This window comes from Lemur catta, chromosome 8 (genome assembly GCF_020740605.2).
Source record: "Lemur catta isolate mLemCat1 chromosome 8, mLemCat1.pri, whole genome shotgun sequence".
Taxonomy (NCBI): Eukaryota; Metazoa; Chordata; class Mammalia; order Primates; family Lemuridae; genus Lemur; species Lemur catta.
This window is the reverse complement of record NC_059135.1, coordinates 64,740,131-64,765,046: the sequence shown is the minus strand read 5'-3', so window position 1 is coordinate 64,765,046 and position 24,916 is coordinate 64,740,131. Positions and strand designations below refer to the sequence as shown.

The 24,916-nt window shown below is 46.9% G+C and overlaps 1 protein-coding gene across 4 annotated transcripts in view; it reads left to right on the top strand.

The window, feature by feature from the left end:
- TANC1 (tetratricopeptide repeat, ankyrin repeat and coiled-coil containing 1) overlaps window positions 1-24,916 on the top strand; it is a 224,407-nt gene that overhangs the window by 170,271 nt on the left and 29,220 nt on the right. For 3 of the 4 annotated variants that reach the window (XM_045560314.1, XM_045560311.1, XM_045560315.1), the window contains 9 exons: window positions 394-516; window positions 1,306-1,587; window positions 2,356-2,513; window positions 4,858-5,089; window positions 6,287-6,453; window positions 8,153-8,760; window positions 15,322-15,430; window positions 16,287-16,409; window positions 23,428-23,664. In XM_045560314.1, coding sequence (XP_045416270.1) covers window positions 394-516; window positions 1,306-1,587; window positions 2,356-2,513; window positions 4,858-5,089; window positions 6,287-6,453; window positions 8,153-8,760; window positions 15,322-15,430; window positions 16,287-16,409; window positions 23,428-23,664 — 2,039 coding nt within the window. The remainder of the gene's footprint in view (window positions 1-393; window positions 517-1,305; window positions 1,588-2,355; window positions 2,514-4,857; window positions 5,090-6,286; window positions 6,454-8,152; window positions 8,761-15,321; window positions 15,431-16,286; window positions 16,410-23,427; window positions 23,665-24,916) is intronic. The other variant, XM_045560312.1, reaches the window with a different exon arrangement.

The window sequence follows — 24,916 nt, the reverse complement described above, 5'->3', positions numbered from 1 at the left end:
AGCAGAAAGCTTCCCAGAGCTGCAGAGAAGAATCTAGTACCATGCCACATGTTTGCAGTAAGTACTGAAGCTGTGCTGTGTGACATGTGACTGTCAGATTTCTTCGTAAAACAATTTATGGTGAAATCTGTCTCTTTCCAGAAATAATGGAGAATTCTGGCAGTCATATCAACATAACTTTGATGTAAGAATAAGGAGCATTTAGATTTTTCCACTTTTCAATTAAGAATATTGCCAGAAAAATAAACTGGGGCAAACAAAACCAAAATCCACCTTTAAGTAAATTTTGTTGAAAGCCTAAAACTGATTGCTTAGTAATTTATGACTTGTAGTAGCTTAGGTATTTCATAAAACTCAACTTTGAAGAGACTAAACTTCAATTTAATATTACAGCAACAAGCTCAACCAAATTGGAAGATCTGAGTTATTTAGATGGGCAGAGAAATGCTCCTCTACGAACATCGATTAGATTACCGTGGCACAATACGGCTGGAGGTAGGGCACAGGAAGCTAAAGGTATTTATTCCTGCATCCATTGTGGTAATGGCTGTGACGAACCATTCACTAAACACTGAAAGTCTGTGATCACCAGCATTTAAACAAACTGTTTTCGAAACATGATGGAAAGTGTGAGGTGTGCTAGGGAGGCCATCCTTAACAGTTTTGAGCTTCTTCCTTAAAATATGTGATTAACTTGCTTCTGGAATTGAAAAATATTTCTACAGTTAATTTGGAAGTGAGGGGTAGTTTAACACTCAGTAGATTTTTTTTTTTTGTTACTAACAAAGAATCAGCATTTTTTCAGTTCCTTGGACTGAATCAACCATGTCCTGTGTCCACCTATAACATGCAGTTGTGTGCACAGCAGCCTCACCATGTGGGCAAAGCATCATCATGCCCAGATGAGAGCTGTTATAATCTCTAGAGAAAACATATTTCTATTTTACCCGTACAGTAGGGAAGAAACGTGTCTTAAATACGGTTTCAGATCCATCAGTGAGACGTGGTTTGGCCCCTTGCGTTGTTTTCTCTAATCCTCTATGTGTCTGCCTTGAGCATGAGAATAACTCAGGCATGAAAGGATTAGAAAGTTATTTTAATAGGATACTTTGTAGGACCAATAGGGTATGATAAATGAGATATTACAGAAGTATGAATAGAACCAGATCGGAAATACTTACAGATCCCTTGTGGGGTAAAACTGGAGGTTGTACTAAGTGTAACACACAAGCAATGATATATTGAGTTTCTTAGCATATAAAACTATGACATTCTTATAGAATAACGGTCTCTCTTTTTTTTTAGCACGATTTGCTCCCTATAAGCCGCAAGACATTCTGTTGAAACCCCTGTTGTTCGAAGTACCGAGCATAACGACAGACTCTGTGTTTGTGGGAAGAGATTGGCTCTTTCACCAGATAGAAGAAAACTTGAGGAACACAGAACAGACAGAAAATAGAGGAGCAGTGGTTGTTGGAAATGTGGGATTTGGGAAGACAGCGATCATTTCCAAGTTGGTAGCGCTGAGCTGCCACGGAAGCCGCATGAGGCAAATTGCTTCCAACAGCCCCAGTTCATCACCTAAAGGTACGTCCACACTTAATTTCTTGTCTAGTTTATTAATATAAGATAGATGGAGGAACTGCTGTTTAGATAGACAGAAATTACCAATTTTCCTCAAATTGTTCCAGCTACTATATTAGGTTTGCGATCATATGTTAAGTGAATTATTTGAATACTTCATCTATCATAGTGTGTATTTGGCTCCACTCTGGAGTGAGGCCAGTGTTTCCTGATGTCCTGCTGAGCTGCAGCCCCTCTCTCCCTTTCTATACAGGCAGAGGTGGGGCCGGGAGGCCTGATCAAGTCCCCCGAGGAATTCTTGGTCCTAAGACCAAGGGACTGGACTCTGGGCAGAACAAGCCAGATGGAGTCTACTGTAGAATTCTTTTGTACCCTGTTCATCACAGCCTTTGTATTCTCTATTGGATTTACTAAAACTATAAAGACTAAGTTAGATATGGCATAGATAGCCAAATATTTGACTATTCACTGCTTATTTCATACACAGTAACCCCATTAAAAAGAGAACGTCTCTAAACATGGTGAATAAGAACAGACGAGCCATATGAGATTTTTTTTTAACCCAAAAGAATTTAATAAAGAAAACTGGAAACAGTGGTTCACCAGGGAGGGGAAACTGGGTGGGTGGGAGATGGGTGGGGACCTTTGAATTTTGGACCATGTTCACTCTTTACCTGTTAAAATACTCTCTAGGGCTAATGAAGAAATACGTTCAGTATCCCACCCTACTACTGTGCTGATGCAAACATGAAATGGGTCTTTTCTCTGCAGCTTTGGACCCCACCCAGGACCTTCCTTTCACTCCATTGCTTTCACTGAGCTCTTCTACAAGTGCTTCCAGCATGGCAAAAACTCCTCCTGGAGCTGGGTCTGGTACTCCTGAAACCCAGAGGCCAAGAGAGGATGCAGTGAAATACCTCGCTTCTAAGGTAATCCGCTCATATTTTATGGGAGCCTTCTAGATAGAGAGAGAGAAAGATTTTCTAGTTTGGTTTCTGAGAAGTGAAGAGGAAAAGGAATCTTAAAACAGAGACAGCTGCCTAATGCTTTTGATAAAATTGTGATGAAGTACACCCAATAAAAGGTGTGAAAGAAAATAAATAAATATCTTAAGAAATTGGCAGTGGACCTCTTATACAATGGATACAAAGAGTTCCTCAGAGCATCAGAAGACATCTGTGTACTCACCACAAATCCATCCTTACAAGCATGCGCTTTCCTTAATTTGATGTGTGAGCAGGAGATTGGGAGCTTTTAACCAGACCCAGACCTCTTCTGCCTGCACTCTGTTGCTTGGGGCCCTTGACTCCTGCAGCTTTCTGTCAGGGGTTTCTTCTGAAGTTGTAAAAGACACTTTGGCTGACTTTTCCTTCCTAAATTCATGGTCATCAAGGTCCTTCTGAAATTTTCCCTTCTGCTCAGTATCCATCACTGGTTCATAAGCCACCCTCCTGCATTTAAAGCAGTTGTATCTCTTGCCCTTGGCGAGCCATGCACGTCTCCCTTGGCAACCATGGCGTGAGTTGGTGGAGCTGGAGAACCACCAGAGATGGGCAGTGATGAGATGCACCTTGTGAGGAGACCCCCGGGGGTGGGGCAGGTGCAGGGGATTCGACGCCAATACTGCTCTGCCCTGATACTCATGCACACATAATCACACACACAACTGGAGCAAAGGCACTACAAAACTATGCTTATTCTTTTATCCCATAATACACTCTGGTAATTTAAATTCACTTTATCATATATATTTTTTTTAACTCTTGTGGCTCCAAATTGATTTTATGACCACTGTTGGGTTGCCAAGCTGCTTTTGTCAAACACCGTGCAAGACCATGGTACTGAATGTCTCAGGGTGGTTTGCACAAGCTCACAGAGTCCTCACCTGTGTCCCTGCTCATCTCTGTCCAGGTGAGAGTTGACGAGCAGTCAGCTTTCCTCTGGGTGTTGATGATAGATTTAATCTAAACCAGGAGTCTCCTGGCAGCTCCAGGCTGGCCTGAGGAAAGCTGCTGCACGTAGACTCTTGCCCCTTGCTTTTGAAGAGTCTGCAGCCCTGGGGTCTAATCCCAGATCTTTGATTGACTCCCTGTCACCCTGGCAAGGCATTTGCCCTCAGTGTCAGCTGTCGTCAGCCAGGAACTGTGGCTGGTGGTCTTGTCCCCCTCCCTGCAGGGGCAGGGATGGCCGTGACTCAGACGCTTCTGAAAAACATACAACCCTTCACACAAGTGTGTTTGCCCCTTTTTTGCCTTCCTTACCTTGTACTTACTTTCCTCCTCATTTGGGAAAGTATTGGATTTTTCATTTATCTATACCACACCTGTCACTCATTCCCAGGACTTCTGCATCTGGCCCTTTCCTTGAGTCCCTCTTAACCAGTAACCCGCGGCTGCTGCAGACCCCTCGTGAGGGGACCACCCCTCATCCCCTCCGTGCTTGGGCAGCTCCTCTCTCCTCCTACTTGTCTCTTCACACGAAAGGCAGAAATTTGCTGATTTCTGATTTCCATTCTTCAGATAATGTCCCTGTTGAACTCCATAGTGTCCCTTCACGAAATGTGGGTATGGGGAGCAGGGCTGAGGGCTTGAGCCCCGCTGCCAGTGGGGAAGAACAGCTGTGACTCTACAGCCCGATTTCAGAGCCACCGACTTTATCTTCTACCTTTTGGGCTCAGCAAAAGGATTTCCTGAAGAGGTGCTGCTGCTCTTGAGATCAGAAATGTGATCTCTGTGTGAAGATGGCACTTTTTTTTTTTTTTTCCCAAGAGACAGGATCTCACTCTGTCACCCAGGCTGGAGGGCAGTGGCACAATCATAGCCCACTGCAGCCTTGAACTCCTGGGCTCAAACGATCCTCCTCCCTCCTCAGCCTTCCAGGTAGCTAGGACTACAGGTGTGTGTGCCACCAAGCCTGGCCTGGATGGTACCTTTTAATGTCGAGGACATTGGGATGGCTTGGAATTGCTTTTTAAGCCAGGATAGGCTCTAGGTTTTATGAATGACTTTTTATTAATTTAGTACAGAGTAACTGGTGCTGATTTTTGTGCTAATCAAGATGGATTTGTGGATGCAGTCAAAGGTCTGCAAAGCACACAGATGCAGGAAGGGATGAATGGATCGATTAAGCTACTTAGGGACTTGGTCTTGGGGAATAGAAGGCAACGTATCCTGTTATCTCAGCAAGCGGGCAGAGTTGTGTTCCTGCTTGAGATCATAGAAGGAGCTGTGTGAAGAGAGTGAGGTGACGCTGACGGCTCTGCTTCCCCTGTAGGTGGTGGCCTACCACTACTGCCAGGCCGACAACACGTACACGTGCCTGGTGCCCGAGTTCGTGCACAGCATCGCGGCTTTGCTCTGCCGGTCCCACCAGCTGGCCGCCTACAGAGACCTTCTGATAAAGGAGCCCCAGCTGCAGAGCATGCTGAGCCTCCGATCCTGTGTGCAGGACCCAGTGGCAGCTTTCAAGAGGGGAGTGCTGGAGCCGCTCACAAGCCTGAGAAACGGTACCTCGGAGCAGCCACCCAAAGCCCCTGTCTCAGTAGTGGTGCGGGACACCCAGGTGGACCTCAGAAGGAGGTGGTCAGCTCAGCCCTGGGGTAGCAGTGAGGAGGGGCGGGGAAGGATGTGGAAACATCACTGCCCATCTGGTACCCTTCCTCAGATCTCCCCGAGGTCCCTCTTTATCACCCCCACCACTGGTGTAGTGTTAAATGAAGCAGCCCTGATAAGAAAGAACTCCACTATTGAACAGTTCCAAAGTAGCCAGTTTGGTAACGGCAGCTCTTAAGGTGATTTGCAGCCTTAGAAGACTGTTGCCTACGTATTTTATACTCTTAGATATCGGGGAATAAGTGGATTATTTGGGAGAGTTTTCCAGCATATGTTTTTTTCATGGCCTCTGCTCAGTTGAGTTGAAACCTAAAGTCATTTCTAGAGGTTTCCATTCGATTTTTTTTTTTGCCCCTGAATATTCTGTAACGTAGGGGCTGTTAGTGACATTGGGGGCCCTTCAGTTTTCTGTCCTTTCTCCCCTTTGCTCCTTACCTTTTCAGCTAGTTTGTTTACCTGCCCACACAGCACTTCCACCAGAAGGTCCTAGAGAGAGAGAGATTGAAACAGATGTCATTTCTCCCTCCTTCTCTGGGCTGAAAGTTGACACTAATAAAGGGAATATTAGCTTTATTAGGCTCATGGGAAGGAGCCCTGTCGTGGGGTCTTGAAGCAGAGCTCTCCCCACCATGTGGTTGTGTGCCTTGTGGCTTGGGCCAGACAGTGAGCCCTGCGGGGGTGGGCAGAGGGCCAGTTTGCCCTCCCTGGAATCCACTGCGGAGTTCTAAGGGGGGACCTAGCGCCTTTTCCAGGTCTGGTCTCTGTACGTGTTAGCTGTCTTTGCTGTCACCCATCCCGTGACGGTGGTTTATGAAGAACTGACTGCGTTACATACGTGGCCGGGGTTCTGCTGATGTGTGGAATGCAGCATGTTTCTGTTCTGTGAGAACTGGGTTTCTTTTGGCTCTGGGCTCCAGTTTTCATTATGAATTTAATAGAAAATATGCTTCTGTGAAAACCATTTCTTGTGCCATGTGTAAACCTTTTTAGTTTCTCCTAACACTTTAAACTGTGCATTAAAATACACTGGGTGGTGTCATCTTACAGATACGTATAATTTCTTAATTTGAAAAAATTATTTTGTCCTTTAGAGCAGAAAATTCCTGAAGAAGAATACATTATTTTGATAGATGGCTTAAACGAAGCTGAGTTTCACAAACCCGATTATGGAGATACTCTTTCTTCATTTATTACCAAAATTATTTCTAAATTTCCTGCTTGGTTGAAGTTGATTGTGACCGTGCGAGCAAATTTTCAGGTAACCAAAGAATTCTCAAATCTCTTTCTAAGTCCCCATATTCCAGTTTCATAGTGATAAGTACTGATAACTTCAGCTCTTGTAAACCATTTAGCCCCTGAATTGAAAACTATGTTAGGAATTTGAAAAATCAGTCCACAGAGCCCCACGTGAGTGAAACTGTGACCTTTTCAGCCTCGGGCGTATTTATCAAGCTGTCTCGTACCTCCACTTCTCCCATGTTGACGTCTAGCCAGGGTCACCGTCGTGCAGTGTGCGAGGCTGTCCGAGGAGTCTGGCCAGCGGGTCTGCTAGGGTTTAAAGATATTCCTGCTGGCAGTTATTTGCATGGGTTTGCAGTGGGCTGTATGGGGGTTTTTTTCAAGGGAAAAGTGAAGGATGAAAGAGATTTTAAGGCCTATTCTGGGAGATCTGTGTTTTTTCATAAGACTTAAACATGAGGTAACATTGGCAGCCCAGTGGGGCAAGAGTGATTTTTTTCCTTTTTCTATCTTCCCCCTCACTTGAACCCTAAAATTGTTTGTTAACCATTGACTCCCTCCCTCTACACCTGAACTTTTTCAGTATAAAGACATTTAGACTTTAGATTTTGATTCTTGCTCTTTTTATGATATTTATTTTAAAATAGCATTTGTGGGTTTTTTTTTTCTCATTACAACTGGAATTAGACCTCAGTTGAACTTGATGTTTATTATTTTGGGCATTTGATGTATACGCTTTTCAGCCATTTTTGACACAGTAAGCATAATCTGACAATCAATAGAGCACAGGAACTGGGAGTCTTTTGTTTCACTTTCTACCTGTGCAAGTTTTCAGAGGTTCAGTTAGCATCCATGTAAAATGGGAATAACTGTGTTCTGCCCTCTTCCTACAATTATTGCATTAAATGAGGACACACACACTTAAATACTTCAAAAATTATAGTGGAAAGTTAAAACAGGCAAACCTCTTTGCTGTTAGGTGTCAGATAGTGCTTATCTTTGGAATGGGGGGGAGAGGAGGGGCATGTGGGGCTTCTGGCTCTGGTGATGTTCTCTGTCTACGTGCTGGTTATACACGTATATTTGACTTTGTGAAAATCATTGACACTGTGCAATTGTGGTTTGTGTACCTCTGTGTATATGTTATACTTCAATTTAAAAGTTTACTTAAAAAAAAACAATTTAAAAAATGATAGCATGCTATGCCAAAGTAGTCCCCTGTCATTGGGACACAGCCCAGGGGCAGTCTCAAACTTCCTGGTTGGGTTACACAGTCCTAGTATTTGACGCAGAAAGAGGGATGGCTCTTATCTCCGGCGTCTGGCCGTGTTCTTAGCTGTGCAGTGTTGGTTTGTATAGCCAGTTGCACGGTGTAAGGACTATGGTGTTAGGTCACTTGCAGGGTCTCACTGCCCCTGCTGGTACCGGCCTAGTTGCCTCTGTCTTCGTGGGGCTCTTACTGTGCTTGCCTGGCTCTGCGTCCTCGGATGAGGGCCTCAAGAGAGACTTTACTGATTCAATCTCACATCAGGATTTTCTTTCACATAAGCTTTTTATCTTCACCTTATCCTATTACACGTTTTAATACGAAACAGTGAGTCCCTATAATCCATGAAAATCCCTCCTTGAAAGAAAACTAGTGAATCTGGTTTGAAATGCTGCTAAAATAAAAAAAGGAATCTCTGTGGAGTGACACTGCGGGTGTTCTTTCCCCCCAGGAAATCATAAGTGCGCTGCCATTCGTCAAGCTTTCCTTAGATGACTTTCCGGACAACAAAGACATCCACAGCGACCTGCACGCCTACGTCCAGCACAGGGTCCACAGCAGCCAGGACATCCTCAGCAACATCTCCCTGAACGGCAAGGCCGACGCCGCCCTCATCGGGAAAGTGAGCAGCCACCTGGTGCTGCGGAGCCTGGGCTCCTACCTGTACCTCAAGCTCACCCTGGACCTCTTCCAGCGGGGACACTTGGTCATCAAGAGCGCCAGCTACAAGGTGGTGCCCGTGTCTCTGTCGGAGCTCTACCTGCTGCAGTGTAACATGAAGTTCATGACCCAGGCTGCCTTCGAGAGAGCACTTCCGATCCTCAACGTGGCCCTCGCGTCCCTCCATCCCATGACAGATGAGCAGATCTTTCAGGCTATTAATGCTGGCCACATCCAGGGGGAGCAGGGGTGGGAAGACTTCCAGCAGAGGATGGACGCCCTCTCCTGCTTCCTCATTAAGAGGCGAGACAAAACCCGCATGTTCTGCCACCCGTCCTTCAGGGAGTGGCTGGTCTGGAGAGCGGACGGGGAAAACACAGCCTTCCTGTGTGAGCCCAGGTACGGCAGGGAAAAGGGAACCTCCTGTGCGGCTGGGGAAAGGATTGCAAACGTGGTTCACGCGTTTTAATGGAAAGACAACCCACATTGAATAATTCAGTTTTGCTTTTTTGTTTTCTTATTTTTCCCCCCACTTTGGCAGAAAGAGGGGCAATGGGAATTCTCTCTGCTTGTATACACAAGCTGCCTTCCTTCACTTGCTAGGATTTTAGGACTGCCCTGTGTATGTGCATGAAGGAGAAGCGGGGCAGTGCCTGGCTGTCCGTTCTTCCCTGCTGTCTGTTCTCTCACAGATCCCTGTCTCCCGCGTCCAGCTTTGGCAGGGCTCACGTGGGAAAGTGGGAGATGGGCTGCAGGGAACGCAGGCTTCTCTCCGGGTGTTGCCCTGTGGGTCTCTGGACTGTCTTGGGCCCTTAGCACTGCTGTTCCCCTCCCATCTCTTAAACATGTAGTGACTTGTCCCAAGGATCAGACTTATCTGTGGGCCCAGAGGGAGCACTGTGACCCAGCCTGGCTGCCTCGTATATGTTTGTGGTTCCACTTGGTGTGGCAGACTGGGCTGGGCCAGGATGTGTTCTGCTCACTGCCTGGGCTGTTTGCATCATGGCGGGGGAAGCCTGTCTGTGGTGTGGCCTGGTAGCAGTTAGGGTGAGAGGTGGGCAGTTTGAGGGTGCAGATGTTTTAAGATAAGGGTTTGCTCAAGCCTCCACTTCTGCCTGGCCCTGGCCTTGGCCTACACCTTTACTGTCTTGAATGGCTTCTGCTCTCTGTAAGTCAGAATTGCCCCTACTTGAGTAACAAGGGCTGGCAAGCTGCTCACTGTCCCCTAAGAACTGTAGTGAGCATTTGACCAGCTGCTGGGGCCCAGTGATGAAGAGGTGAAAAGCACTTGTGAGCCTCGAAGCCACCTTCCGCCCCATGAATATCGTCTGACCATTGACATAGTAGGTCCAGCTGCTGTTGCGTGTTGTTGCTGTTGTCATTTTATTAAGTGACACTGGACTGAAGGTTTGTTGTTATCTTTTGAACTTGGTTCGGGACAATAAATTCTGACATCCAGGTTATTTAGCTAGACCATAATAGGTTGGTGAAACACATGCTGTGACATAACTAGCCGATCAGATTATTTTCTAGGAAAATTCCAATCCTTTTCTAGGAAGGTGGGCTGTAGTTGAGTTTGTAGAGACATAAAAACAAATCAAAAGACGTCATCGGGGGTTGTAGGTTTGTTACTGGGTTTGAGGCTGAAGTAGTTGGGCTATAGTCTTTGTTAAGCTCCACTTCATTTGGGGTAGGCCGGCCATTAAGGTTACACAGCCTAGGGCAGAGCTGAGAGAGGGTGACTCATGGGCCAGTGCTGGCACCTGCAGTCCTGAGTGCTGCTGTGTCCTCATAAGAAGCGGGAACATCCCCTGGGGCAGGGTCTGGAGTTAAGAGAGGCACCAAGGATGCAAAATTTAAGGAGGTGCTCACCTCTGGGGTGGCACCAGTTGGCATTTTCCCAAGAGAGTGGACAGAGCAGTGTAAGAAGGAAGCTACTAGATTTAATTTGATAGCAGTTTCTGAGGACCCACTTTGTGCAGAGTGCTGTGGCAAATACGGAAATTCCTAGGACAAGGCCCCTCCTCTCCAGGGCTTCCCGCCTGGGGTGGGTGAGGCAGGAAGTGGCTGGGAAGGGGAGGCGATTTCTGTAAACTGTTTCTTATGCGTGGTGACATTTGGGTTGGGTTTTGAAAGGTGGTAGCATTTCTTCCCCCACCCCAAATAGTTGTGTTTTTGCCCTAATTATAGAGGGAAAAATGGGAGAAAAGTCCAACACCCATAGTCAACGACAGTTCACTTTTTATTTCTGCCTCTTTCCACCGCATTTTAAATGTTACACAAATCATCGTTTCCCTCTTAGAATTCTTGTCCTGTTTTCTAATTTTTACTTTTTTGCTTAACACATCACAGGCATCCTAGCAAGCTGTTACAAATCTTACAAAAGTGTCATTTTCATTTTTCACAGATATGCAAACCTCCTAGAAGGCAAGTTACAAAGTGCTTCGTGATACCCTTGTTGGACCTTTAAGTTGTCCCTAGGTTACTTAGAAACGTAAAAACCTGTAGTGAACAGATGGGTGCCTTACAGATCTGGATTCAAATCCTCACTCCATTGGTTCTTATGTATTTCCTGTGCACAAAAGTCCTCCAAGCCTTACTTCCTTATCCATAAAAAGTATGGGTATCTTCTCACTGAGTGACAGTGGCTATTAAGTAAGTTCTTAAGAGGATCTGCTATCTCTCTTCCTTCCTTCCTTTCTTCCCTCCTATTTTTGATTATTCCTTAGGTTAGAATTCCAGGAATAGAATTATGACGTCAAAGAATAGTTTGTCCAAGTGTTCATTCATATCACCTGGACTTAATTACATTCACATTTTGCAATACTTGCTACATCTGTTTTGTTGAGGTTTGTTTTTTTTTTTGCAGAAATAAATAATGTTAAAAATGTAACATTTTACTTTAAATTTATTTAAATGTTATAAACCTGACATTTCTTGTTAATTGATTGTACATCTCAAAGAGGAGGAATGTTTTTTTACTTAACCACAATACCATTACCACACCTAAAATATTAATGGAAATTCTTCAATATCCCAAAATATTTAGCCATGCTCAAATTTCTCTACTTTTTTTTTTTTTAGTATGTTTAAATCAGGATCCAAAAAGTCCATAAAATGCCTTTGATTGTTTCTCTTTCAGTCTGTAGTTTCCCTCCTCCATTTTGTCCCCACTCCTTCCCCATCACCACAATTTATTTGTTTAAAAAGAGCAGCTGGGTAGTTTGTCCTGTACACTTTTCCGTAGTCTGAATTTTGTATCCTTGTGTTGTTTTTTCATATGTTCCTCTCACCCCTATTTCCTGTAAACTGGTAGTTAAATCCAGAGGCTTGATCAGATTTTATATTTTTATTTTTTTGCAAGGATACTTACTAGGGGGTGATGAGTACTTCTCAGGAGGCACATAGCGTCTTTTTTTATTCATTTTTTTTATTGATACAGATTAGATGTACATATTTTGGGGGTACATATGATAATTTAATACATTCGTATAATCAGTAATTAGGATATCCATCACCTTAAATATTTATCTTTTATGCTAGGAACGTTCAAATTATTCTCCTCTAGCTATTTTGAAATGTACAGTAGGTTAATGTTAACTGTAGTTACCCTACTGACCTATCGAGCACCAGGTCTTCTTTCTTCTGTCTAAGTGTATGTTTGTACCCACATAACGTAATGTCTCTCCGGGGTGCTAGGAGCTGTTGATGACCACTCCTTGGATCCAGCAGTCCCCTAGGGTTGCATAAGCAGTCTTAGATAAATCTAGAACGAGCTCCCATCTCCTCTTTCCCCAAGCATTAACTTGAGGAGTGACTGGATAGGGCATCAGTGTGTGGAACAAGGCTGTCGGAGACACGAGGAGCTGTCGAGGGCCAGCAGTGCGTCAGAACACCCAGGCCGTGTTCTGGCAACAGCAAATTTAGTTTGGAGCTTTTGTCATGGAAGAGAAAAGTGGGGAGAGCCAGCAGAAGGCTGTGCTCGAGAGTGTGGCTTCTTATCCATCATCTCTAGAGAACCTGTTGCCACAGGAGCATCCTGGAGCATGGACCATGTTTATGGACAGGAGTGTGGAGGGCAGAGTGTGCCGGGTGTAGAGAGTGGGGACCACTGTCCCAGTCAGGAGCAGGGACCTGGTGGACCAGGATTGGAGAGGCAATGGGATGGAGATGGGCCCTGTGGACACAAGATAGCTGAAAGGCCTGGCTTGTGAGCAGAGTCGAGGAGGAGGAGCCATAAATGACTTTAAGCTGTAGAAACAAGGTGTGGCATTGCTTTTAGGAAGGTAAGAGAGGCAGGCAGTGGGGGCAGGTTTTGCGGGGACGGAGCTGGCTTTGGTTTTCAGCAGATCAGCTTGAGGGGCAGCTGTCTCTCCCAGGCAGACAGGGGCAGGGCAGGTCTGAGGTTAGAGGAGTTGGCAGTTGAGGATGCAGCATCGTTGACAGAGAGGTGGTTGGCACAACTTGGTGTGGACGCCAGTGTAGTTAGAGGAAAGAGAGCGCTGGGCTTCCGGAGCGTGGAGGAGGATTTCAGGGAGGGAGGTTAGGGATGAAAGTGTTGCCAAGAGGCGAAGGAACATGAGGATTGAGAGGAAGCCATCGGATTTTTAGTGTGGGAAGAAGGTCCCGGCTCCTTAGGAGACCCCATCCATCGGGTCGTGAGGCGTGAAGGAGGAGAGAGCCCGCATCCTGGGATGGGAGGTGGAAGGGTTGAGAGGTTTCAGATCCAGAGTGGGGAAGGTTTTTTGTTTATAATAACAGGAGATTGGGACATTGTTGAAAACATCATTGAGACAGTGTGGGGAAAGACAAAGTCCATAAAGAAAAAGGAACTGGAAATGTGGGGAGGGAAGAATGGGGGCTAAGTGAGGGGCAGTTTGTCTCCCCTTTGTCCCCATTGAGTCTGCTCACAGCACCAAGTTAGCTGAATTTTATCTCGTCTGCAGGCGTCCCTCCTCAAGGGAAGCACCTTGCATGACCCCCCCTGGGAGGACCCACGTCAAGCATGGTGCTCACTATAAGGTGTAGATGTTAATAAGCAAAGGAGGGGCCACGTTACGCTGGTGAAGAGCACAGGCTCTCCTGTCTGGCAGACTTTGGTTTAAACCTCTGCTCTGTCATTTACCAGCCATTTGGTCTTGGACAAACCACTGAACCTGTTCAGGCCTGTTTGCTTCTGTAAACACACTGGGAACCATAACACTTAGTGATCGTAGGGTGGTGCGGGTAAATGAGATAATTCAGTCAGCTTTCTGTGTCTTGATATGTGAACTCTGGAAAGTGTACAGACTCATGAATGCAGGTGGTCAGAGAGGGGACACTTGGTCTCAAGACCCGGAGGGCAGGAACGCAGGTGTGGAGCGGTTGCGTGGGGAATTATCTCCTCAGGTGGGAAGCGAAGTGCTCGGCTGAGAGCCCAGCCACCACGAGGGGTGTGGCCACCTCCCTGTGAGGGTGAGCCGTGGGATTTGTGTGCCTTTGTGGTGCACACGGTGGGTATGGCCACAGAGCTCAGCCAGCTGGGAGGGAGACTGGGGGCGCTTAGCCCGTGGTTGGGAGAGCAGACCCAACCGCAGGGTTCGGGCCAGACTGAACCCTGGGACCAGCCCGTAGGGACTGGGGAGGGCTTGGGGGCCTGGAGCACCAGTGGTGACGGAGAGCCATTTCCGTGGGAATAGGGGGGCCCGAGAGGCTCTCGTCTGAGAGCAGAATCCCAGGCTTGAGGTCGGGGAGGTGGAACATGTCCAGGGGACCCCAGGGTATGTGCTTATGGGGGAGCTCCAGACAGTTACAAGATGCGGGACAGGACACTCAATGGGCAGCGTAGCCTTAAAGGTCGTGCCCTTCCCTGTAGTGTAAAAACTAATTTCTTGGTCTCTACCTGCCTTGATTTCCTCTTCTCTAATGTGGCTTATAATCTGTCTGAGAAGCAGACATGCATCTGGATGGATAAATACAGTTTAAATGATGAATGCTTTTCATCATCTATAATAAAGTAGCAACTACAGGGAGGATGCTTTTTTAGTCATATATGTGTGTATGTATATATATGTACACACATGTGCGCGCACACAAAACAGCTCACGATTGTCAGGTTGATAGAAATGAAAATAATTCACATTGCACAGAAGTCACTGCTATCGGAGCAAGCAGTGCTTTGTGTGTTTTCCAAACAAACTGGCCCAGATGAAGGCAAGGAGCCCACACAGAGGCAGGACATACCTACAGACACAGAGGGGCAAACGGATAGGATGGCCCCTCCGTGAGAGTTGTGGGGGGAACACAGGTGTCAGCTGGATGTCCACCACGTGCCCAGCCACAGCAAGCCCACTCGTATATCTTGCCTTGTTTCTCCCGTAAGAACCTGTGTTCCAGCCAAGCCTAGAATTCTAGGTCTTTCTGATCGTGAGCTGTTGCTGAGCATGGCTTCGTTTTTCTTTCCTTCCCATTGTGAGGCCTTGACCTTTGGCCAAGGTCTATGCGATGGTGATTATCCTGAGGGGCTGGGCCCAGGGACGGTTCTGCTCCATCTGTCTGCTCATTCATCCATCCAAGAAACACATATTTGGGTATTTACTAAGTGTTGGACACTTTGCTAGGCATTGTGACTATACCTGTGACTTAGACAAGACCCTTAGTCTCAAGGGTTTGCTTTTTTGTGGCAGGCATATATCAGTAAATAAGGTGATGAGAGATTGATGAGTGAAGAATAGAGTGGGGAGTTCCAAAGATAAGGACCTGTCGTGTCCTTGGGCTTCACTGTGAGTCGGGCCAGGGAGATAAGGGAACCCAGAAAAAGCCCTTAAAATGACTCAAAAGATAAGCAGCACTTGCCACCTTGTGCAGAGAGTCGCGTGTGCCCATTCTTTGCAGGTATTGTGCAGCAGTGCCTGCACTCACCCCAGGGTCTGCGTGTGTTGGGCAGGCTGTTTCATGAGGGCCTTTGGGTTTCTTCCCCAGGAATGGGCACGCTCTCCTGGCCTTCATGTTCTCGAGACAGGAGGGCAAGCTGAACCGCCAGCAGACCATGGAGCTTGGCCATCACATCCTGAAGGCACACATTTTCAAGGTGAGGCACACGCCAGTGTGAGGAAGGATTTCTGTGTTGTCATTTGCAGGTTTTGGTTTTGCAGATTCTAGACAGCTTTGTCAGCTGCTCTCCATACACCTCCTCCCAAACTACCTCCTCTCTGCTCTCTGAAGGTAACCACTGTTCTGACTTAGCCCGATCGTTGCCTTGCATTTCTTTATAGTTGATCACCCAAATGTGTTTCTACATGCTATGGTTAAGTTTTATTCTTCCCCCTTTATATATCTTTTAGTTTCTATTCATCTAAATGTTCTACTTCATCCTTTACTGTTTTGTTTCCTTGTTATTTATTTGTTCAAGAACCTGAGTTCCTTGACCTATGTAATTTCATACCATCTGGATCTCTTCCCTTCCCTTCCCTTCCCTTCCCTTCCCTTCCCTTCCCTTCCCTTCCCTTCCCTTCTCTTTCTTCTTCTTTCTTCTTTCTTCTTTCTTCTTTCTTCTTTCTTCTTTCTTCTTTTTTTGAGATAGGGTCTTGCTATGTTGCCTAGGCTGGTCCTGAACTTCTGGATTCAAGCAATCCTCCTTCCAAGCAGCTGGGACTATAGGTGTGCACCACCACACCTGGCTCAGGTGGTGATATTCTATCACTTATTCTTCTAATTTACTTCCATAAAGAGAAGTTTTCTCATCTGCCATCTCCCTCCCCAGGCATGCAGTTCAGGTAGCAAAGGCAGACTGAGTCCTTGACCTTTGGTTTTAGGTAGTGCAGGCTCATGGGTCCAGGTATTCTCTGTGGGCATTGCTGTGCACCCTTCGGGGCAGACCTGCTTTCAAACTGAGGCTGCAGGTGGGAAGGAGCCACTCAGGCAGATATGTCTCTGATTGTTTCCAGGGCCTCAGCAAGAAGACAGGAATCTCTTCGAGCCATCTCCAAGCCCTGTGGATCGGTTACAGCACCGAGGGGCTGTCTGCCGCCCTCGCCTCTCTCAGGAATCTCTATACCCCCAATGTGAAGGTGAGCAACCGTCTGTGCAGAGAGCCTCGCTCAGCCCTGGCTGCCTCTCCCGTAGTCCTCGCGCTGGGTGCTGGCGAGAGGAGGTAGAGGAGCGTCTAATGATGCTCTTCTCTGATGTAAACTGTGCAGGCTTAGACTCTGTTGACACATTCTCTTCTGGACGTTTAGCTTTTCCCTGGCAGGCATGTGTGAATGGCCGGGGCTGCTCTGTGGGCATGCGGGAACTGTTTCAGAGCAGATGTGATAAGGAAGCAATTCACAAAGGAAACCAAAGGTTAGAGAGATTTCCGGGTAAAATGAATTTTTAAATTGTCCTGGGTTACTAATCTGAACCATCTCTTTAGCATCCATGGGACGTTAAGCACTGACGAATGACCCAGAAGTGGTTACATAGCAGGTCCATGACTGCAGGTTTCATGCACACGTGTCTTAATGACTACAAACAGGGTGTCCAGTTGCCCCACTGCTGAGCCAGGAACTTCTTCACTCCTTGGTCAGTGGCTGTCACGTCATGATATTCTGCTCAGCTTTTTAAGGTAGATTTTTCCTCATTTAATGCAGTCTGAGAATCTAAAGCACACAGAGGCCATGTGTCCAGTTAAGGCCACAAAGAAGGTTAGTGTCCAGGCTGTTCAGCCCCAGCCCTGATGTGCCCGGCTGCCTGTGGAGGCTCCGAGGTGGTTCCCAGTGAGCTGGGTCTTCCCCTTATGTTGCTTCTGTGAAAATGATCGTCCTGTCCCCTCTTGGTACAAGGGAGGCCCAGCATGGTCATCAGTGAGGGACCAAGCAAAGCCCTGGCTCAGGGTCTCCGGGCGCCCATCTTTCTCATTTGCTCACATGTGTTGATCAAACCTACCCAGGAAGGGGCCACATGCTGCAGAGATGGCGCTGTGGGGGACATTGGTGGAGTCCTCTTCGTGTCTCTCCTCCCCTGCTGTCCACACACCTCACTCACTACCTGCACTTTGGATGTGTGCAGAGTGCTTCCCTGCGTCTGGTGAGATGTGCGTTCCACCCCCTTGTCTGTCTTCTTGGTGTGTGTAGAAGGCTGAGGGTGGCAGGGGGACTTAGCAGGGCTCTGAGTCTGGGGGCTGATGGACAGAGGGCATGCTCTCTGGGGGGCTTTCAGCCTCCGCTTGTGCCCGTGGCTGGGTGCCCTTGGGCAGAGCACAGCTACAGGGCTGCTCGTGGGGACCCTGTGCTCTGTCCTACGCTGTGCCTGCTCCTTTGCATGTTTTCACTCACGCTCCAGACTTGTAGGTTTGAGTGCTTGTGTCTCCTAACCCTACATGCAAGTTTTTGTAGGATGGATGGACAGGAAGCCATTTTTATAGCTAAGGAGAACTAGCTCCAAGCTGTTGCTCCTGATCAAAGGGAACCTGTGCTTTCTAGATGGAATTACTCTTAAAGAAGGGTAGAGGAAATGGCTCTCAGTTTAGATTTCACATAATAAAGAAGTTGTACTAAGAATTTTTTCATTTAGTTTTTTTTTTTTTTTTTTTTAAAGACAAAGTCTTGCTCTGTTGCCCTGGCTAGAGTGCAGAGGTGTCATGATAACTCACCGCAACCTCAAACTCCTGGGCTCAAGTGATCCTCCTGCCTCAGCCTCCCAAGTAGTAGCTGGGACTACAGGGGCCACCACACTCCGCTGATTTTTTCTATTTTTAGTAGAGATGGGTCTCGCTCTTGCTCAGGCTGGTCTCAAACCCCTGACCTCAAGTGATCCTCCCGCCTTGGCCTCCCAGAGTGCTAGGGTTACAGGCATGAGTCACCATGCCCGGCTGGCACAGGTTATGTTAATGTGGAGAAAAGTAAATGGGAAACATCTATTGAATGTGAATTTTTCAGACAGTAAATTAAAAGGTACAGCATAATAATGTAATGAGCTTGATTCTCCTGGATTGTAAACTTTCCTCTTTAACACACTTGCAGTTCTAAGAGTTAATCATTTTTACTTTGTTTTGTAAAATGCCAGTTCACCTATATCTACACCATCCCCCAAATTATATAATGTGCATGTGCTTATAGAATCTTAAGGCTTTCCATTATCCTTCTGTTTCTTTTATCTTTCAAGGGGGCAAGAAAGGTTTTCACAGAATCTTGAACAAATTACAGTAATTTAAAATTATGCATGCAATTAAGGAACTTTTTTTAGAGAGTATTAACTGTTGTCATACAGGAATGAATGTCATTTTGAGCAATAATTGCAGTTTGCCACTTTGGTAAATTAAAGTGACTTGCTCTGGGATGATTACTTGGGAGATGAATTTTAATTTCAGTGACATGCCGGTTGATCTCTAACAATGTCATCTCCTGTTGCCAGGCCAGGGTGGTGCCAGCCTGGGCCCCGGCTGGCCCCCTGGGGTCCTTGCCACCAGTGCCTCCAGGCCCCCATCCAGCTGGTGGTTTTGCTCACACTGTCTCATAGGAGCTGCCAGCCACCGGCTGTGGACTTGGAGAATTCGAGTTGCGAGTCTTTTCTCAGCAGATGCCAGAGAGGGGAGAACAGGAGTTAGGCGTAGACCTTGGCCTAACCTCCCTTGGCTGTGGCATCCAGTCACGTTCTGCATCACAGTTAGGCAACGCACATTTTTAAACATTGTGCTTGTGTGAGCTTCTGATACACTTAGTGGAAACACTGCAACCACACTTCATGTCTGCCCTGGCCAGAGCCTCTACTGTCCTCGTGACCGTATCTTTGGCCTGCCCCCAGCCCCCCTTTTTTATTTTCTTGCTTTCATTAAATCCAGATATTTATAGATAATATAACCACTTCCAAGTGTTGTCCAAGGAGGCCTTCTGTGATGATGATGATGATGATGATCAGAGAATTTTCATGTAGTTGGGGAAAATCTGTAGGATGAATCACTTATTTAAACACCTTCCTTTACTGCAGTGCAGTCTTGGGGCTGCTGCTTCCGCCGCTGGACCACTCCGTGACTGTCGTGAGCTTGCTGCTCGGCACCCATCTTTGCCTCATCCCCGTGGGCCTCAGCTTTCTCGCCTGTAAAATGTAGACAACAAAAGAGCCCATCTCACAGAGTGATTAGAAACCTCACCGAGATGTTAGGGTTATTGGGAAAATCCTTGGCATGTATCGCAGGCTCCAGTGAGTTGTTAATGCTTCGCCTCATCTCTGGAAACTCACTGTGCTGTTGCGTAGGCCCCTGGGTGTGCTGCCTGGTGATGAACAGCAGCCACTTACCCCGAGGGTTTGATAGTTCCACGTGGCTCTCATCTGCCCTCAGCTCTGCAGGAGTTCTGCCTGCTGCTCTGTGCTGGTAAACAGCCCAGGGTGGGCACACAGGTGATATGGATGGGCAGCCAGACTCCGGGTCACCAGGTGCCTTGGGCAGAGCTCCCTCCTGTGCCTTCTAGGACTCAGGAATCTAGGCTCTTGACCCTTCTGAGGATTCCATGAAAGGGTGATTATAACAATGGCAGTCAATATTTATTTAGTACTTACAGGATGCTGAATGCTGCATTAAATGCTATCTGCACATCTGTGTATATATATGCAGATAAATATGTGCACTTTTTTTACACATTCATTTTTAATCTTTACAATCACCCAATGAAATGAAACTTTTTGTCCCCATTTTTCAGATGAGAAAACTGAGGCTTAGGGCGGTTAGTAGCTTGCCCCAAATCACAGGGCTTGGAGGGTGCCTGGCACCCAGCAAGCTCGTGCTCTGCAGGTGAATTTATCACCTGATGTGTTTACAGCCCTGGCTGCCAACTGGAATCACTTGGGAGCTCTGGGCGCCAGAGCCCCAGCCAAGTCCAGCTCTCCAAGGGTGGGACCCAGGCATTGGAAACTTTCAAGCTCCCTCGTGGTTTCAGTATGCAGCAGGGTTAAGAACTGTGAATTAAGAGAAGTGCCAAAAACTGATGGGGGGTTAAGTGGTAAAAATGCCCAGAGCTTTGTTAGCAACAAAGGAAATGTTTTTCCCAGAGGCAGATGAAGTGTGAATTGATGACAAACATCTTTAGGAAAGCTGTGCCCTGAGCACATACCTCTCAGGTAAACTCTTGTATTCATCATGGTACTGCAAGTACGCCTTCCAACATTACTAGCAAAGACTACCTGGTAGGTAGAATGGGGTGTTTTATTTTATTACTGCTGTTTTATTAAGAGGCACCTGAAGCACAGAGAGGCTGAGTAATATTCTCAAAATCACACAGCAAGTTAGTTAAGGGGCTGGTTGAGAACTCAGATCACTTAATCCATCATCTTTTTCTCTTAGTCCCATGGATCTCAAGAGGGTATGGGATTCATGGGCCAGGGAAGAGTGTAACTGGCTTGCAAAGCCCCCAGGGAATTTAAAAACTATTCTTGCCTGTCCTGTGGTGAGCGGAGTTTGATGTGCCCCTCAGTGGTGTTACATGTTTTTCTAGACATGTACACCGTCTATACTCCAGCTAAGAACTGGTTCCTAGGTCTTGATAAAATCCCTAAGTATTTCTTCAGCATAATCCTATTCTTTTCATACTAATAATAGTTATTCAAAGGGAGATATTTTTTAAAAACCCTTTTATTTAGCACTTACAATCTTAAAATGCTTTTGAATTCTGTTTGAGTCTGGTGGTATTTTTAAGAGCACACTTGTGTAGATTTGTAGAGCAGGCTTGATAGGGATTATTAGGTCATTTGCCACAGTGCCCTGCTAAGTGCCAGTGTTAGGAACACCCTTTCTGATCTCTCGTCTGTCTGTCTGGGTGTTGTCCGCCTGTCTCTCCATGAGTGCAGGTTGATGGCGGGAGGCCGGAGGCTGGTTGGTGCTCACCAGGTCAGGCCAGATGGGTGGTCCCTCTGAAGGGGGGTGTGTGACAGGGCAGTGCTCAGGTGGTCGGCTGCCTCATCAGGGTGGCGGCCTCACCTGTGCATGACCTGTCCTTCCTTGAATGTGGCAGTCCCAGTGGTGTGAGGGACACGACTCATGGGCTGCCTGTGTCCGTGGAGGAGCTTTGTCTACCTCACTTCTTCTCCATGAACCTTTGTACCTTAGAACCCGGGTCTGGTGCAGTGGGCTAAGCCGGAAAGCAGAGCGTGCTGAAGGGTGAAGGGAGGCCTGGGCTTTATGTGTGCCAGGGTGCAGGGCCGTTCTCCCTGGTGTCCTGGTGTCGGAGCAGAGACCGTAGGGAGCGATCCTGTGGCATCTGTGTCTGTGGAATGCGCATTCCAGCCAGAGGGAGCTGCAGGGGTAGAGGCTACGAGGCCAGGGCAGCTTGGCAATGTCACAGGACAAGGTTCGGGTCCAGGGCGGGCTGCCGTGAGGGGAAGGGTTCTAGAGAGAAGTCAGGGAGGAAGCTGGAGGCCTGGGTCACACAGGGGTCAAGCTTCAGCAGCAGCCAAGACACCGTCAGATCTTGTACGTTGGGTGCTAACCTGTGGCTGTGCTCTTTGAGTCATGGTTCACCACCTGGTAGTATTAATTTCCCAGATCCATCAGTTTGTAACTATTCTGTCAGCTACTCTTGTGGACACCTGTCACTGAAATGCCCTGAATTTCAATCGCCTTGTCTTCTTTCTGTATCTTTGAATGATCCCCATGTGTCTCCAGTCAGTAAATGACATGGTCCCTGTGGTTTTCACGTTTAGTGGGTGCCCAGAGGACCTTCCAGGCTTTGGCAGGGGGCGACTGATGAGGGTTGCAACCCTCGAAGTGGACCGTCTAGAGAAACTCATTGGGCATCTTAATACCTGTTAAAGGAGCATCATTTTTTCCTAGTTATCTGGAGAAGACAGTAGTATAGACAAAATTTGCATATGTTCAGTGATTTTATTTCAAGATCTGCAGATAAAAAACCCTCCCTGATACCTAGACCCGAGGACGGCAGTGGGTGGTGGGCGCAGTAATTGGCAGAAGCAGCAGATCGATTTCTAGCCGTGTCGTGCTGCCCACAGTCCCGGGGGTGCACGGACATGTCCATGTGCTCCGCGTGTGCTTTAGGAGCGTGTCCTTGTAAAGAGAAGCGGATTTGTATTTACTTTTGGCTTTGTTATCTCACCGTTAATTATTTAATCCTGTGATGATTATTTCACTGCCAGAAAGATGAGTTGTCTGTTTTTATTTAGGTTAAACTGATTTTTCAGAGCGGGCACCCCAAACCAGCAGCGTCAGTATCACTTGGGAACTCATTAAAAATGTGCCATTGCAGACCCACCGAATCAGAAGGCCAGGGGGTGCCTGAGAATGTGCATTTTTTAATTTTTTATTATGGTAAACATGTAACAGAAAATTTGCCATCTTAACCATTTTTTTAAGTGCACAATTTATTCGTGTTAAGTATATTCACGTTATTGTGCCATAAATCTCCAGAACTTTCTTCTTGCAAAACTAAAACTCTAGGTCCATTAAACAACTCTCATTTCTCCCTTCACCCAGGCCCAGGAATCACCATTCTACCTTCTGTGTCTATGAATCTGGCTACTCTGGGTACCTCACATGAGTGGGATCATGCAGTATTTGTCCCTCTGCCTTTGGCTTATTTCACTGAGCATAACATCTTCCAGGTTCATCCATCCAGGTTCACACACAGTATGTGTCCGAATTTCCCTTCTAAGGCTGAATAATATTCCATTGTGTGTATGTACCACGTTTTGTTGATCTGTTCATCCACCAATGAACAGAAGGTTGTTTCTACCTTTTGGCTGTTGTGACTGACGCTGCTACCAACACTGGTGTATGAATATCTGTTCAAGTCCCTACTTTCAGTTCTTTTGGATAGATACCCAGAAGTGGGCTTGCTGGCTATCACAAAGATAACAAAGCCAAAATATAATTTTTTGAGGAACTTCTGTACTCTTTCCTGTTGTGGCTATGCTGTTTTACATTCCCACCAGTGAGACCACACGTTCTGAATGTATTCTTGATGATATTGGTACGCACTCAAGTTTGCGAATCAGTGAATTAAAATGATACAAAAAATTAAGAATACCGCCCTTGTCCACAGATGTTGCTGAGACTGACATTTACATGAGAAATTAATCTTGCTGGGGGACATTGTCCCACAGGTGAGCCGTCTCTTGATTCTGGGAGGCGCCAACGTGAACTACAGGACAGAAGTGTTGAATAATGCCCCGATCCTGTGCGTCCAGTCTCACCTTGGCCACGAGGAAGTTGTCACTCTGCTCCTGGAATTCGGCGCCTGCCTGGATGGAACGTCGGAGAACGGCATGACTGCCCTCTGCTATGCAGCAGCTGCGGGCCACATGAAGCTGGTGTGTCTGCTGACCAGGAAGGGAGCAAGGGTACGTGGCAGCCCTCCCGCTGTGGGGTTGGGCGGGGCGTGGGGATGGGGTGGGGAAATGCCTTCATCTCATTGCTAGAATTGTTGTCATCTGGGCCAGTCTCTCTCATTCCTGCTCTGTCGAGTTCCATTGAGCTGAGAAACCACAGCCTAAGCAGAGAGGGTGGGGCTGCAGGTGTCGGTCAGTCTGGAGCAGCCCTGGGAGGGAGCTGGGCCGTGTGTTTTGCTCATATGCTGTTGCTCTGCTTAGCACTGCACAAAGGTAGGCAGAACACCAGGTGACCTGGCTACTGGCCACTGGCCACGTGAGCAGGGCCATCCTTAAGAAACCCTGCAAGTATTGACCTAGAATTTAACACAGCACCACGATCGGTTGAAAATATTTTAAGTGTTTGGGTTTTTTTTTTTTCCTTCTCCTTTCCTTATCCTATTTCATACCATGCCCTTTTTAAAACAATAACATGAGTTCCATGGGTCTTTGTAGCTGTGTACTTGAGCTGCAGGAACTACACTGTGCGGAATCACCACCTCTCCACTGGCCAGCTAAGGTGCTGGGCAAGTTATTGAGCCTGTGTGTCTCAGGCTTCTCATCTGTAAAATGGACATAACGATGGTGCCTACCACAGGGTGGTTGTGTAGGCATCAATCATGTATATGAAATAACTGTATGTTGTTAAACAAGTTACTCTGGAGCCATCAGTGTTAATAGATTAAATGAGCGTGAGGCCTAGCTCACAGTAATATGCTAGCAGTAGTAGTAGAAGGTTTACGATAAGCATTTCATTGGGAGATGTGCCCTTTGAACAATAATGGAGATAACTGCTGATAATTGTCTTTCACCTTTTTTGTTAATTAGGATATTTAAAGTTCAACAAATATTAGGTTTATAGTAGCTATGGGAGCCTTTTTGTTTCTTTCTCTCAAAAACCCAGCATTTGGGACGTATGAACTTCAGGCTTATTAAGCAGGGAAGTGTTGCAGCTCAGCCTTCGCAGTGGTACATTACTGCTGCATGACACCATGCCTCCATTTCCAGGTCCCAGCTGTCCCTTAGCTTTATTCTGAGGCCAGCAGGCCCCCTCCCGTCACAGCTGAAAGCTCTGTAGGAGGAGACTGGGTGTCACGGCGATATTTCTTACAAAGCTGAGGGTACAGAGCATCCCCAGCGTTTGCAAGCGTGTTGAGGCTGGGTGATGGGCTGCCTGCTGCCTTCGGGCCTTGAGAAAGACGTGCAGCACTCAAGCACTCTCCCT